The sequence below is a fragment of the Choloepus didactylus genome, chromosome 9 (assembly GCF_015220235.1).
Source record: "Choloepus didactylus isolate mChoDid1 chromosome 9, mChoDid1.pri, whole genome shotgun sequence".
NCBI classification, from domain to species: Eukaryota; Metazoa; Chordata; class Mammalia; order Pilosa; family Megalonychidae; genus Choloepus; species Choloepus didactylus.
The window spans coordinates 60,091,343-60,108,444 of NC_051315.1; the positions used below are offsets into that span (position 1 = coordinate 60,091,343).

The following is a 17,102-nucleotide window of genomic DNA, read 5'->3' on the forward strand; positions in this document are numbered from 1 at the left end:
GCAAGTAAAAGCCAGGCCACTTATTCTGTATGTTGCTTGGAGATCTCAAGAGCTAAATATTCCAGGTCGTCACTTACAAATTCTGCCTTCCATCCAACAGCAGTACTAAATTTTGCCAAATTCTCTGCCGCTTTTAAACAAAGATCACCTTCCTTCCAGTTTGTAACAACATATTCATTATTTCTGCTCAGGTCCTCATCAGAAGTATCTTTAGAGTCCATATTTCCACAGTCTCTTCAAAGCAGATTAGGCCTTTTCTATCAAGCGCCTCACAAGTCTTCCAGAATCTTCCCCTTATTCATTTAAAAAGCTGTTCCAACATGTTTGGTATTTGCAAACTCAGCAGTACCAGCACCCCACTTCTCTGGTACCAAAATCACTAATATGTCTGCCCACAAAAGATTGCATCAAAGATAATGGCATTTTGGGGTACATAATACATCGAAACCTGCACAGTTGGTGTGGTAGTTTGAAGCTGTTATGTACCTCAGGAAATCATGTTCTTAAATTTAATTCATTCCTGTGGGTGCAGACCTATTGTAGGTGAGACCTTTTGATTAGATTATTTCAACGGAGATGTGACCCACCTCATTCAAGGTAGGTCTTAATCCTCTTACTGGAGTCCTTTATAAGAGGATAAAACACATAGACATGAAATTAAGAGAAACTGAGAGACAAGGATACACTCAGAGAAGCTGAAAAAGAAAGCCACTGAAGCCAGAGTTGAATGCAACAAAACCCGGGAGAGAAGGACCAGCAGACATTGGCATGTGCTTTGCTATCTGATAGAGGAGCCCAACCTTGCCAGTAATTGGTCTTCAAAGAAGGTATTGTCCTGTTGATGCCTTAATTTGGACGTTTTCAATCCCCATTGTAAAAGCCAGTCCATTTCTGGTATACTGCATTCCAGCAGCTTTAGCAAACCAAAACAGTTGTTATTATTTTTATTTTAACTGGTCAGTTATAAAGAGATTTTTAAAAATTGGGAAAAAGTTCTTTTTATTATACATATACCATTTCTAATGTTCTAGGGACCTTTATATAGATCCAGATTTCCACATGATATCATTTTTGTTTTGCATGAAAAGCTTCCTTTAATATTTCTTGTAATATTGTTCTACTAGTGATGAATTTTCTCAGCTTTTGTTATTCTGAAAAATTCTTAATTTCTCCTTCATTTTTAAAAGAAATGTTAGCTGGGTGGAGAATTCTAAGTTGGCAGATTTTTTAGTACTTAAAAAAATTTGTTCTATTATGTACTAGTTTGCATAGTTTCAGATGAGATGTCTGCTCTAATTCTTATCTTTAGCAATCTATAATAATGTCTTCCTCTTTTTAAGAATTTCCCTCCATATTGTTATTTTGGGCTATTTGATTATGATGTCCTTTGCTGTGTTTTTTTTCCTTCATATTCTTTTCATTGAGATTTCTGCCATATCTGAGTCCCATTCTGTTGCTTGCTTTGTCTCTTCAGACTGTGTGTTCTCTTTCCTTTAATCATGTTGTTCTGGTTTGCTAATGCTTCCAAAATGCAAAATACCAGAAACGGATTGGCTTTTATAAAAGGGGGTTTATTTGGTTACACAGTTACAGTCTTAATGCTATAAAGTGTCCAAGGTCATCAACAATTGGGTACCTTCACTGGAGGATGGCCAATGGCGTCCAGAAAACCTCTGTTAGCTGGGAAGGCACGTGGCTGGTGTCTGCTCCAGAGTTGAGTTCTGGTTTCAAAATTGCTTTTTCCCAGGACGTTCCTCCCTAGGCTTCAGCTCCTCAAAAATGTCACTCTTAGTTGCTCTTGGGGCGTTTGTCCTTCTTAGCTTCTCCAGAACAAAAATCTGCTTTCAAAGGCTGTCTCCATAATGTCTCTGTAAGCTGACGCTCCTCTCTCAGCTCCTGTGCGTTCTTCAAAGTGTTCCTCTTGGCTATAGCAATCTCGCTTCTTCTGTCTGAGCTTTTATAGAGCTCCAGTGAACTAATCAAGGCCCATGCTGAATGGGCATGGCCACACCTCCATGGAAATACCGAACCAATAGGTTCCAGCCTAATCCACACTAATAGGTCTGCCCCACAAGATTGCATTAAAGAATATGGCTTTTCCTGGGGGACATTATATATATATAAACCAGCACACATGCCTTATAATTTTTGTGTGTGTGGAAAGCTACATGATATAATAGGTAATAAGAACTGAGGTAAATGGCCTTTAGGGTGTTTATCTGGGTAGGAGTTGCACTGTGTTTTCTGTTTGCTTAGCTGTGGGTGTCTGAGGCTTTAGTTTCCTCTAGTGTCTCTCCTGTTCTCATTCCCATTATCTTTGAGTTTCCTAGAACCTCCTTCTTCAGTAGAATCTGAGCCTTGTAATTCTTTCAGCTGGAATCTTCAGTTACCATGTAGGAGCCCTGTTGATGTGATGGTGAGGTGGATGGGGGCCAGGAAGCATCTATAATCATATAAATAGGTTTCAGTCTTTCAATGGGCCTGTGCCCCTGGGCTGTGACCTTCAGTCGAGCTTCTCAGCCTTGTTTTTTATTTTTTTTCTAGGAAAGCTAGAGGGCTGGAGTTGGGTATTCCCCTTTCTCCACATTGGTTGGCTCTGGTAAAGTAGTTTCCCTGATGGCAGGGGAAGATAAAACTTTCTGGGTATATTTCAAAATGATTACTTAGCCCCTCCCCTATTAGAAGCCCAAGTATTTCCAAGTATTCATCATGAGAACCTGATGAATAGGTTAATGCAAGGGTGCATTGCATTTGGGATTCGCTAAATCCAAAACATTGTAAATTTTATATTTCCGAGTGCTAACTTTTGTTGTTTTCTTTTAGGTATTATTGGGATACAAATTATTTGAATCAGGTTTCTTTTTGAGCTTTCTTTTAAGCTTTGTTAGGGAGGATCCAGAGCAGCCTTTGTGTTAAACACTGAGCACCCTGGAGTTTTAATTCTCAGTTAGTCCATACTCAGATTCCAGTAGTTCATCACCTACTGTTTACATTTTCCTACCACTTCCTGGCCCCAGCAGCTTCTGCTCTTGGTAAGCTGTACTCATCTCTCTCCAGTTTTCAGGGCACCGGTTTGCTTGTGACCTCGGTTTTCTTTTGAATCTGAGAAGAATTGTTGATTTTCAGTGTGTTCAGCTTTTTTCTTGTTTTGAGGACAGGAGTGATGATTTATAAGCTCTTTAAATGTCTGATTTAATTTCCTGGCTGGTAAAACCAATACCATGCAGTGGATTGGCTTAAACAATGGGAATTTGTTAGCTCATGGTTTGAGTCAGAGAGAAGTCCAGAATCAAGGCACCATCAAGGTGATGCTTTTTCTCAGAAGATTGTGGTATTCTGGGGCTGGCTGCTAGCAATCCTTAGTTCTTGGCTTTTCTGTCACATGGCAATTCACATGGTGGCCTTTCCTGGCTTCTCAGTTCCATTGATTTCCAGCTTCTGGCTGCTCCCTCTGTCTTTCTCCTCTGAGGCCTTCTCTAGAAGTCCTCTAGTGATAGGATTTAGACCCATCCTGATTTGGTTGGGCCATACCTTAACTGAAATAACCTCAACAAAAGTCCTATTTTCAAGGATTTACACCCACAAGAGTGGATGAAGTTTACGAACATGTTTTTCTGGGGTCCATAGCTCCAAGCTACCACAATGTCAGAGCAGAAACTGGAAGTCTGTTTTTTTTTAGTCTGTTATCTCTATTTCATTTTGGATAATTTCTACTGTTTTATCTTCAGGTTCATGATATTTTCAAGTTCATGATATTTTCTTTGTGGTTATAATCTGCTAATTCCATCTTATATATAAATACATATATATAATTTCAAACTTTGTGTTTTTCATCTCTAGAACTTCTATTTAGATATTTTTAATATTTCATTTCTCTCATCAAGTTTGTTTTCTTCTACTTTCTTGGACATATAATGTTAAAATAGCCATTATCAACATACATAAATCTTTATCTGCTATTCTGTCATCTTAGTCTATTCTGGTTCAGTTTCTATTACTTGAATTTTCTCCTGCTTATGGGTCATATTTTCCTGCTTCTTTCCATGTCTGGTAATTTTTTACTAAATTCCAAACTTTGTAAATTTTACATTAGTTTATATGCTAACTTTTGTTTTCCTTTAGATATTATTGGACTTTGTTCTGGGATAGAAATTACTTTGAATCAGGTTTATTTTTGAGCCTTTCTTTTAAGCTTTGCTAGGGAGGGTCCAGAGCAGCCTTTCTAGTGTGGGAATGCTACTAAGTCAGTACCCTACGAGGACTCTTCCCAATGCTCTGTGTCTTAAGCTTTTCTATTCTGGCTGGTGTGGACTCAAGCTCCCCTGTGTAAGGTCCAGTGATTGTCCCACCTACGTATTCTAGTGATTCTTTCTCCAGCCTCAGATAGTTTCTTCATAATCGTGCAAATCAGTGCCACTGACTCAGATGCCTCTGCAGATCACTGGAGCTTTCCATTTGTACAGCTTCCTCCTCTCTTTTTTATAGCCCTTCTGGCTTCTCTGAACTCCAAAATCTATTATTTCAACTCAGAGAGACTACTCATCTCTGGATTCTTTGTCCTGGTACTAACAGCCTGCAAACTGCCTAAAAGTAGTAAGCTGAGGCAACCATGGGACTCACCTTGTTTGTTTATCTTCTCGCAGAGGCCACCGTCCTGTGATGCCTTTTGTCCAAAGTCTGAAAACTGTTGTTTCATATACTTTGCCCAGTTTTCTGGTGTTTAAGAAAGAAGAAGAAATTTGGTCTCTGTTACTTCATCATGGCTAGAAGCCTCGGTTAGATTTTTAGCACAAAGAAAATGCTAACATACTTGTCTTTTTACATAATCTAACCCAAAAACTAGCCTTGGAAACTTCCCTGATTTATAAGGGGCTTTTAATAAGAGAGGGAAAATATGATGCTAAGTGTTGGAAAGATTTCACTTAACCAGATTTCCTGTGACTAGACATCTAAATCATTCATAAATTATGGAACATTCATAGACCTTATCTGCCACAAAGTGCCTGGAGTTGCTCATAGTCTTTCTTTTTCTTTTTTTTTTGACACTTAATTATAAAAGTAATCCATGAATTCATTTTCATGTAAAAATTCAGACATGAAATTGCTATTCTCATATCTTGTGCTGTATCTGAGCTTAAGATCTTTTGTTTTCAGAATGCATTCCTTTATTTTTTCAACTTTTTATTTTGAAATTTTCAAACCTATAGAAAAATTGAAAGAATAGAACAATGAACACCTGTATACTCTACCTAGAGCTACCACCTGTTAGCATTATGCTACATTTGCTTTATCACTCTCTTTTGAAAGATAAAGTATAGATATAGCTAAACAAATATTTTTGACTGAACCACTTGAAAGTAAGTTGCAGACTTCATAAAAGTTTACCTTAATACTTGAGCTTGGGTCTAATAAGTTCATTCTTCAATGTACCTATATCATTACTGCACCTAAGAAAATTAGCAGTAATTTTCTAATACCATGGAATATCCAGTTCAAATTCAGATTTCCCAATTTGTTTTTAAAATGTCTTTTATAAAAGCTGAAAAAAATTTCCAATCAGGATCTGATCAAAGTTCATGTTTCATATTCATTAAACATCTCTTTATTTTGAATGTCACAAATAATTAAATTTGTAAATCTTTTGTCACCTTAATTTTGGAGTCTTAAGTAATTCCCATGAACTATTTTGGCCAAATCTCCATTGCAATAAATTGCTGTTAAAAGGAAATTTATTTTATGTTATCAACAAGAAAAATAGGTTAATGCAAGGGAGCATTGCATTTGGGATTCACTAAATCCCAAACATTGTAAATTTTATATTTCTGAGTGCTAACTTTTGTTGTTTTCCTTTAGATGTTATTGGGATACAAATTACTTGAATCAGATTTCTTTTTGAGCTTTCTTTTAAGCTTTGTTAGGGAGGATCCAAAGCAGCCTTTATATTAAAAAAAGGAATATGAAATTTCTGAGGCTAGTCTTAATATAATGCTTCATTAAACAGACTGGACATTAGATGATATTAAGAAATTCGTGTTAATTTTGTTGATGTGATAGCTGTATCATGGGTGTGTTTTTATTTTAAAGTGATGCATACCATAGTATGAATGAGATAATGTATGTGTGAACTGTTTTAAAATTATGCTGGAGGAGGGGGAAAACAATGTTTAGTGATATTGATAAAACAAGATTGGTAAAATGTTAATATTTGAAGCTGGGAATTGGGTACCTGAGTTTCTTTACACCATTCTGTCTACTTCCATTTAAAGATTTTTAAAATGTAAACAATAGCTATATATTATACTGATCATATTATCTGACATGATCAATTAAGGTAGACATTAATCACAAAAATGTAACAATAACAAATTAAAGCCACTTAGAACTAAAAGACATTCTCCTTAATGACTCTTAAATTAAAAAGAAAAACAAAATTAAACTTAAAAACTATTTGGAAAATTGTACTAACCACAGCACTAAATATTAAAACTTCCAAGAAAAACTTTAAGCTTCAAATGATTTGATAATGATGATGATGATGTTTCTAGGAAGAATGAAAATGAATGAACTAAATATTCAGCTAGAAACTAAAAAAAGAATGAAATAAACATAAAGAAAACAAGAAAAAAGAATCAAAGAAACCAAAATTGATGAATTCAAAATAAAAACCAAATTAATGTATCAATTTGAGATGGTTATCTGAAGAAAGAATGACATAGATATACAACTAGATATCATAATTAAAATGGAAAAGGAACACAAATAGGAAAGAAAATGAAGATAACCTCAGACAGGAATAGAGTCTAAAAATTTAAGAATATTCTGTTGCATGAGTTGAACCATAACACTTATTGTTGATATGTGAATATATGATAATTGTGATGAAATTAATGATTTCTAAAAAAATCTCTGGGATAGTTCTATTTACATTAGAAAAATAAATAATCTAATACCCAAGGGAGAAAATTGGTAGAGAACTATTTCTCAAAATGATACCTGGGTATTTATCAAATATCTGGAAACGTGTGAAAAGTGTCTAGCTTGTAGTACTCGATGCCCCTGTCCCTTGAAGAGTAAAACAAATGTTCCTGCATATGGTTCAGAATATGTCACAAACAAACAAGAACAATCATCAGAGTATAGTGTTTGCTTTTTTTTTAATTGATGGAAGCAATCTAAATAGCTAATAAAATGGAAGTCTAGGCTAGTACATTGTAGTCTAAGTAAGTATGAAATATAGAAGATACAGAAAGGAGAAAATGATCATGATACATGGCTTATTTTTTTAAGTTACTGAATAATCCCAATTTTTGTAAATGTATGTGTTCATTTATGGAAAAATACTAAAGGGATATACATGAAAATGTTAAGTTAGAATAAATATCTTTAAATTATAGAACTATAGGTACTTGTTAACTGGGGGACAGAAGAGTACATTTATTTAGCTTTTTAATTACCTATATGCAAAAATGCATCACTTTGTTATGGATGAGTAGAAACATGGGGATAAAAACTAAAGGACAAATGGGGTGGGATGGGGGGATGATTTGGGTGTTCTTTTTTCACTTTTATTTTTTATTCTTGTTCTGGTTCTTTCTGATGTAAGGAAAATGTTCAGAGATAGATTGTGGTGATGAATGCATAACTATGTTATCATACTGTGGACAGTGGATTGTATACCATGGATGATTGTATGGTGTGTGAATGTATTTCAATAAAACTGAATTTAATTTAAAAAAAAAAAAAGTAAATTGCACAAACATAAAAAACTGGGTAATGATAAAAAGTACTTTTGCAAAAGCCATGCCTTTTCAGATGATTTAACTTTAATTGCCAAAAATAAAAAGCTTTATAGGAGTTTGAAAAAACAAATGCATCACTTTGTAACAAATTATATATATTGTAACAATGTAATAAAATAGTAAAAACAAAACTGGATAATATAAGAGCAATACTGGAAAATATTGAATATATGTAATTTTAAGCCTATTTTTTTTCCAACTAAGTATTGTCATGGTAATTATTAACTAAGGCATGAATGAAAGATAAACTAGAAACAAAGGGATGTTAAAATAAAGTGATTATCTTCACTATATATACCAATTGAATCAACCTGCTTATTCTCAAATTGTTCAGTACATATACTGCATGGCTGTAAAAGGTACCTTACTAATTCCACATTATCTTGTCATGAAAAGTCCTCTAAAATCCTTGATTAATTGACTGATTACAAGTTCACTCCTGTAAAAACATGTATAAATGTTAAATGCAAAATAATTAATCATTAATGGAATAATTTCTAGAGAGTTCATAATTGACATTTAAATTCTTTGCAAAACAATTTATCCAAAGAATTCCTTAATGTTTTCCAGTTCCTGAGAGCAGAAATGGACCAAGACTACCGTCTGGCAAAAAAATTATGTCAGATGAGTAAGTACAAAATATTTTTATATTTTCCAGTCTTCTTTTTGTTTCTAAATAAATTCCATAATATTTTCGATGGTTTTGTGATCATGTCTATTGAATTCTCTGTAGTATCTTTTTTTTTTTTTTCTGTAGTATCTTGATAGAATAGGATCTCGAGATAGATATCTTGATTCCTTGATAGTAAATTAGGTTATTTGGTGTAAAGACTAATTTCTGCTTCTAAAGTACCGAGTGGGCTAAATTAACAGATTAATATAAACTAATTGCCATCATTGGAAAATAAGTCAAAATCCTACCCTCGTGACAATGGCTTAATAACTTTATGTTTTTAGTTTCCAAGGAATATCAGGTAGTATAGTAGTCAGACCTTACTTAATATGCAATTATTCCACAAATATTTGAGTGCCTGTCTATGCTAGGCACTACGCTAGGCACTGGAAATACAGCATTCAAGACAGTTAACAATCTCACATTTGTGGAGTTTACATTTTTGTGGGGGACAGATAATGAAATAGGGATTGAATAAATGATAGGTGCTATGGAGAAAAGTATTGAGAGGAGGCAGAGCAATTTTAAACAGGATTGAGGATGGTCTGGGAAGTCCTCTCTGAGAGACTGGAACAGAGACTTTGAAGAAGTTTGTCCCGGCCGGCGGGACGTTCAACGGAAGCTCTGAGTCCTGTGAGGGAGGAATGGTATGGGACAAGAGACACGAGGAATGACAGCAAGACAGGTTTCTGATCAAGCTGCAAATCTTTATTGAAGGGGCAGAGCATATATACTCTAGGAGAGAGGGGGAGTGGCTAGCAAGGGCGGGTGGCGGTCTAGGATTGGTGGCTGCTGTTGCTAGGGCGGATGGCAGATGTAAGGCTAGCACAGGATTGGTAGCTACTGTTGCTGGGGTAGAAGGCAGATTGTAAAGCTAGCACTCTAGGCACGAATCTTAGGCGCAAACGGCTATCACTTCCGTAAAGAAGGCTGAGGGCAACTTAAGCCGTTATTGCATCAGCCCTAGCGGCCATGTTGCATATCTCCGGCATCGCTGGGGGTGGATTTTATACATGCTACCTTAATCGTCCCCAACAGAAGTTGAGGAAAATGTGGATTTCTGAAGGAGGTGTGTTCTAGACAGGACAGATAGCAAATGCAAGTGTCCTGAGATGGGAGTAGCCTGACAAGGAAAATTAAGGAGAGTGTAACTGGAGCAGAATGAGCAAGGGGAAGGAGTATAATGGGAGATGAGGTCAGAGAGATCATGGGTAGGGTGTGGTGCAGATTGCTTAGGAGCTTTTGACAACTTAAGGACTTTCTTTTCACTGAGTGTGATAGTAAACCTTTGGAGAGTTTTGAGTAGAGGGTGACATGCTCTGCCTTAGTTTTCTTTCTGTTTTTAGTGTTTTAACTTGATGTTCAAAATAACTGTGGCTGTCTTTGTATTTATTCTGTTTTAGGGTTTGCTGAGTTTCTTAAATCTGAAGGTTGATGTTTTTCATCAGTTTTGAAAATTCCTTGACCATTATCTTTTTTTTAAAACAATTTTTTTTTTATTGTAGAATATAACATATATACATAGAAGTGATGACTTTCTAAGTGCAACCTACCAAGTAGTCAGAGAGCAAATTTCAAAAAATGTTGTGGGTTACAATTTCACCCCACATGCAAAAAGATAATAACTTTCAAAGTACAATTTAACGAGTAATTATATTATCTTTTCAAATATTACTTCTGCCCTCTTTCTCTTTCTCTTCTCTTCCTGGTCTTCAGTTGCAAATAAATTTAAGACTTTTTCATGTTGTCCCACATGTATCTTACATTCAGCTCTGTTTCTTCCATTTCTTTTTCTCTCTGTGCTTTGGTTTGGATATTTCCACTATGTCCAATCTGCTATTAAAATTAGTAGGTTCTCAATGTCAAAGATAATATCTTCCAGTTTTAGAATGTCCATTTGATGATTTTGAAAGATTACAGTTCTCTTGAAATTCTCCATCTTTTCATCTCTTTTGTCGACCTTTTCCTCTGTTCCAATCCAAATTAGCCCCAAGATCAAAGAATATGCCTGGCACGGAGTTACCTGTAAATTTAATTAGGGACTTACAAAACAGGAGACAATTTTTCCTGACAGCCGCAGATCAGGAGAGTGAAGTCAGCATTCTGCTATTCCACAGAGAGAGAGAGGAGTGCCAGCGTGGGGTGGGGGCTTATAAAGATTAGTGACAGTGGAGTTTCTCATGAGATTTGGTTACAACAAGGTCTCCTGAGATTTGGTTACTAACAGTGATTGGGGAGGGAAGTTTTAATACTCCCCCCCGGTAGACAGGGGCCTGTTGCCTGGTCATGTGGGCGGCTATGTGTATCTTAGTAATGGGGTGGGGGCAGGGTCCTAGGCCCTGGGTCCTCACAGTCCACCCCCACGCAGCAGACTGTGTTGACCATAGGACAGACATTGCAGGATAAGAGACCACAGAACACTAGGGATCCCCCCCTACAGAAATAACCACACAAAGAGGTGCTACTGACAGTTGATAAAATCTGTGCTTATTTTCAATGTATTAAATTCTGCCAAGCCAGCAGAGTGTTCCTCGCAGTCCAGTTCATAGGGGTTACAGTCCAAGGAAGGCTGGTAGCACCTAAAGGTGGCAAGTCTGTGCAAACCCACAGGGTTCAGTTGTGGGCATGAGTTACTGCTGAAACCCTATGCTGATATTGGTGAAAAGAAAGATGTTATGGGGAACAATAAGAGGTAATTCCTGCTGATATAGAAGCTAAGTTTCCATTAGTGGACAAAAGAGTTCCCCGGGAAGGGGTGCCATGAGGGGGTTTTAGATATCGCACTTTTTCCCCCTGCAATTGCAGGGAGTTTTCTGGAGTTAACTCTACCAATAGCTTAGGCATAATCTGTCCACAAAGTCATACATACAGTACCTTGAGGTATGGGGGGTCCCGGGTTGGTTTTATATATACATATATTACACACACACACATATATATATGTATCTTAAATCTTAGGTGATCCCAATACCCCATGGGCTTAGGATTCCCATACAGTGTGGCTGCATCAGCCAGGACCATGGCCAGTTGACCTTATTTTCCTCAACTTCTAATGCTTGTGGCGCAGGCAGGAACAAATTATTTTCATTACCTCATTGTGGTTATAATGTTGTGTGGCAGTGCTTGCATGGGTCCTGCGGTTACCAACTCAGCAGGGGCAAGAGCAGCTGCTCGAGGTTGTGAATTGAGGCTGGTGAGGGTTGGATATAACCGACAGGTCCACTGCTGCAGGGATTGTCATCTTTTTGTTGCTGCTTTAAAAGCCCATTCTTTCAATTAACCCCACTGCTGTGGGGTTATATGGCACATGAAATATCCATAAGATGTTATGTTCAGTAGCCCAGACTTGGGTTAATTGGCCAGTAGAGGGGGTCCCTCTACACTAGCCACATGTGTGGGGACCCCAAAGAAAGCAGCCCTCTGGTTGGCTTTTCCTACCTAGAAGCCCAGCAGCTGTGTCTACATCTATAAAGGCATATTTTGCATCTAAAAAGAGAGAAGGGGCCCAATGTAGTCTACTTGCCATCTGGTGACTGGGATCTGTTTGCAGCTGATATGACCAAGTTGGTGAGGAAGCATTCTTGGTTGTCACAGCAAGCAGGAGGGGCAAGCATCCACAGTGTCTTTCAGTTGTTGGCCTTGGAGTGGACAACTGGAATTGCTGCACCAGCCTCCACTGAATTTGATTTCCTCGGTGTCCTGTTTTCCTATGTAGCCATTCAGCAGCTTCATGCGATGTTGGCTTCAGGCTGCAAACTTTTTCTTTGGCATCTGCTTTGATATTGCCAAGTAAAGAGTCAATACAAATAGTTACTGCATCTCCTGTTTCATGAACAAAGACCATCCTTACAGCGCTTAATTCAGCCCATTGGCTGCTTTGCATAGTCCCAATTTCCCACCATATGGTATCCATCATGGCTACTACCATCCAGGTGGCGGGCTGCCCATGTACTGATTCATCAGTGTGCCAGTTTGCTAATGCTGCCATTTTGCAAAACACCCAGAAATGGATTGGCTTTTATAAAGGGGGGTTATTTGGTTACAAAGTTACAGTCTTAAGGCCGAAAAGTGTCCAAGGTAAGGCATCAACAGTAGGGTACCTTCACTGGAGAAAGGCGACTGGCATCCAGAAAACCTCTGTTAGCTGGGAAGGCATGTGGCCGACATCTGCTTGCTCCCAGGTTGCATTTCAAAATGGCGTTCTCCAAAATGTCAAAGTCAGCTTTCAACGGCTGTCTTCAAAATGTTTCTCTAAGCTGCAGCCCTAAGTTCCTTCTGTTTGTCAGCTCTTTTATATGGTTCTAGTAAACTAATCAAGGCCCACGCTGAATGGGTGGGGCCATACCTCCATGGAAATTATCCAATAGGTTGTCACCTACAGTTGGGTGGGTCATATCTCCATGGAAACAGCTTAATCAACACTAATACGTCTGCCCACACAAGATTGCATCAAAGAATATGGAGTTTGGGGGGACGTAATACATCCAAGCCAGCACAATCGGTATACCAGGCAGACTCCTATACACTGCAGATTTGTCAATGGTGGGCACAGAAACCGCCAACTCGGGAGGATCAGCAGGGAGGGGCAAGCGTTGTTCTGCCACATAGGAAACTGGTCCTACAATATCATGTATTTCTGCACTTACGGGGCTGTTGTTAAAGACACATGTTGCAGCAGATAGGCTTTCCATTTTATCGGAGTGCTCGGCTGAGCACTCCCTGAATGCAGTTTATTTGCTGTGTTTTTTATCCACCCCTATATGAGGATGGCAGTGTGCAATGACACAGGACATTTTTGTGTTAGTCCTTCAACTTGCAGCAGGGAATTATAGGCAGCACACACTTGTTTTTTCTAAGGGACCGTACTGCAGTTCAGCTCCTTTCCAGAGCTGAAACCAGAAGCCAGTGGGAATTCTCTTTGCCTGTTGCCTTTGCCACAAGCCCCACCCAAAGCCAATATTGGTACTGACTACATCTAAGTCACGAGGCACATCTGGGTCCACCCTCTGTGAAGCCTGAGCCTGTACAATAGCTCGTTTGGCTTTTTCAAAAGCAGCCTGCTGTGTAACATCCTGTTCCCATATTTTTCCTTTCCTAACTAGGACATACAAAGGCTTTAGAATCTGCACTAAATGGAGTATAAATGGTCTCCAATAACCCAACAAACCAAGCAAAGCATAGGCTGTTTAAGAGTATGTGGGGTGGGGTAATTTTGCACTTTATCAACAACAGCAGAGGGAGTAGTCTTAGCAGTTTCCAATTGTGCAAGAGAGTTACCTGTCAAAATAACATCATCAATATAATGAAAGAGAGTGACCTCTGCTGGAGGTTTCCACATTTTTAAATCTTGAGCTACCAAACCATAGCAAATAGTGGGACCATGAAGATGTCCTGTGGTAGCTTGACAAATTCCATGTTGTCTTTCCCACATGAGAACAAATGCAGGCTGGTTGGAGGGGTCTAAGGAGATACTTTAAAAAGCAACAGCAAGGTCTAACACAAAATGAAACTGGCTGAATTGCCTACTTATGTCCTGTAAAAAAGTAGTTATATTTGATACAGCTGCAAACAAAGGAGTTACTTTGTTAAGCTCTCTATAATCAATAATTTTTTGCCAGGTTCCATTGGTTTTTCTTACTGGCCAGACTGGACTATTAAATGGGCTGTGAGTGGGGATTATAATGCCCACTGTCTCTAATTCCTTGGTGGTATCCATAATCTTTTGATGTTCCCTCGCAGCGTATATTGACACACGGCTACTATGCATCTGGGAGAGGGTACCTTTACCAGTGACCACTTATCATGTCCTCTTTGGACAGTTTTGACCACTCAGCACCGGAGACAAAATTCACCTACAGTAGTTTGCACAGTGATACTCTGCAAAATATCAATTCCTAATATATATTCTGTGTTCTGGTTTGCTAAAGGTGCCAGAAATGCAATTTACCAGAAATGTATTGGGTTTTACAATGAGGGTTTATTAATTCACAAATTTACAGTTCTAAGGCCATGAAAATGTCCAAACTAAGGCATGAGAGGTAGATACCTTCTCTGAGGAAAGGCCGATGGTATCTGGAACACCTCTGTCAGCTGGGAAGGCACATGGCTGGCATCTGCTGGTCATTTGCTCCTGGGTTGTGTTGCTTTTAGCTTCTGATTCCAGTGGCTTTCTCCTTAAGCATCTGAGGGTTCTCACTTAGCTTCTCCGGGCAAAATGTAGGCTTCATCTCTTAGCTTAGCATCTCCAAATGTCTGAGTTTATGTTGGCTCTGAACTGTCTTCAAAATATCTCTGCCTTTTATCCTTTTATAGAGGACTCCAGTAAACTAATCAAGATCCACTTTGAATGGGCAGGGGTCACACCTCTGTGGAAATAATCTAATCAAAAGGTACCACCCACAACTGGGTAGGTCACATATCCATGGAAACAACCTAATCAAAAGATCCCACCCACAATAGGTCTGCCCCCACAAGAATGGATTAAAAGAACAGTCTTTTTATGGGATACGTAACAGATTCAAACCAGCACATTCTGGAATAGGAGATACGTAAATTGTGTACTTTTGAGGGGGTAGCTGGCCAATCTGCATTAATAATTGTTGTGTTGCTTTAATACTTTGGCCTCTATACCTGGCAATGGCTAATGTAGGCCCTCTGGGCCATGACTGTTTTCCGTATATTGGGGTGCATTTTGCTACAGTATTCACTAGTGCTGAAACTTTATGTTCATTCGTGGTGGACCAGAAAGTAGTTAACTCAATATGCAGCCTCTGATCCCCAGTGTCCACATATATAGCTTTTATTTGGGGATCTTAACCTATCCCCTGTGCGAGGGGAAAAGGGGTTTGCCATGCCTCCTTGGCAGGGGTTGTGGGGGGCTCTTTATACTGTAAGGGCCAAGCTTTTCAGCCAGAGATCGTTTCTCCCTCTAGTGATCTGGTTCTAAATTTGGTTTATCTCTGCCCTTTTGGTAACTTCCTCCATAACCTTACTAGCACAGGGTTCATCTGTCTATCAATATCTTCAGTTTTAGTGCTGATGGCTAGTAGGTCAGCCCGCATCTGTCTGCTTGACACACAGTTTGGACTGTCATGTCTTTTGGGGGCATGGCCCGTAGCCCTGATTCCAGCCCCTTTTCGCCTTAGATGTTCAGAGTCTCCTAGATCTGCTACCACTTGGGCAGCCCTGGAGATGGGTTGCCCCACCAATGTGCTAAGAATGGGCACCAGCATTCCATACCATTGATTTGGAACACTTTTAAGATTGCATTTTTTATGCCCCTGGTGAAAGATTCATTATCTGGTCCCACGAAGTTAGCAGCATAAACTGCATGTTTCATTCCTAGACCCCTTTGTATATCTTGTAATTCATCAAGTGTGCTCCAATGGGGGTGACCTAAGGCATGTCCCCCACATTGGGCCAAGTTTCTTTACACTGAGTCACTAACCAATTTAAAAGTAAGCTGTAAGCTGGACTCAGGTTGGGTGGCTAAGGAATATTTACATTGGCAGAGGGAAGGGTAAATGGCAATAGAGGCCAATTTACTTATTTCATGTCCTGGAAGCAGTATTCCCTCTGTGCCAGAGTCCCACAGGTGCAGCAGCCAGTTTGGTAAAATTTTCTTTAGATTATGGTCTGTATTGATTCCCAATGTCACGTAACACAGTGGCAATATAATCCCGCATTGTACCCAGCACCTTTTGATCAGGAGGTGCTGCTAGGGCAGTGGCAGCTGCAGCCCTATCTACCCTTGCCTGGGGATCGGCTGTTGTATTTACTCCATTTTGATCTTTTGTTGCCCAGAGAATGAACATGCTTACTGTCTTCAGTTTCAGGTTCCCAGTCAGATGGGGGCTCATCCTCATCTAAAGAAAAATCAACAGGGTCCCACACCTTGGGATCCCAGTCAGGAGAAGTCATGATACACCTGACTTGTCCTTTGGGCAGCTTGTGGCCTCTCACTCTAGCATATGATGTCTGTAAACTTTTATCTACATGGTACAGCCTCTCATTCACTGCATCCTTCAAATCTGTAGAGATAGCTGCATTTCTCTTTCTAACTTAAGTTCCCCTTCTAGGCTGTGAACCTCAGCTTCGACTGCCAGAACCTCTTCTGCGGCTGAACACACAGCTCCTAATAGAGGCCATGCAACAGCCATGGCAGCCTGACGGCTCTCCCTTTTCTTATGAAATCTTAACCGTCTTGCGGCCTGTTGCAGGAGAGCCAGAAATCCAGCTGGGAAGTCCTGAGCATTGCCATACTCCCTCGGAGGCCCCCACTCATCCAGGAGGGCTGCCACCCCTCCCCACATGGACATTTCAGGCCATCCCAGTATTCCCCCTGGTCTGTCTCCTTTTCCAGGACTCATCATGCCAATTGCAGGCGGTGGTTCTTTGGTCTCCCATCTGGCAAGCTAAATGTTCCAACCCAGATTAGCCCCAAGACCAAAGCACATGCCTTGCCCAGAGTTACCCATGGGTTTAATTAGGGACTTACAAAACAGGAGATGATTTTTCCCGTTGTTTGGGAGAGTGAAGTCAGCATTCTGCCATTCCAGAGAGAGAGAGGGAGGAGTGCTGGGGGGACAGGGTACTAATAAAGGTTTGTGACAATGGAGTTTCTCCCGAGA

At 39.3% G+C, this 17,102-nt stretch overlaps 1 protein-coding gene across 4 annotated transcripts in view; it reads left to right on the plus strand.

The window, feature by feature from the left end:
• ERICH2 (glutamate rich 2) overlaps positions 1-17,102 on the plus strand; it is a 64,526-nt gene that overhangs the window by 26,764 nt on the left and 20,660 nt on the right. For all 4 annotated transcript variants that reach the window (XM_037850240.1, XM_037850242.1, XM_037850243.1 and 1 more), the window contains one exon: positions 8,370-8,427. In XM_037850240.1, the coding sequence (XP_037706168.1) occupies positions 8,370-8,427 (58 nt within the window). The remainder of the gene's footprint in view (positions 1-8,369; positions 8,428-17,102) is intronic.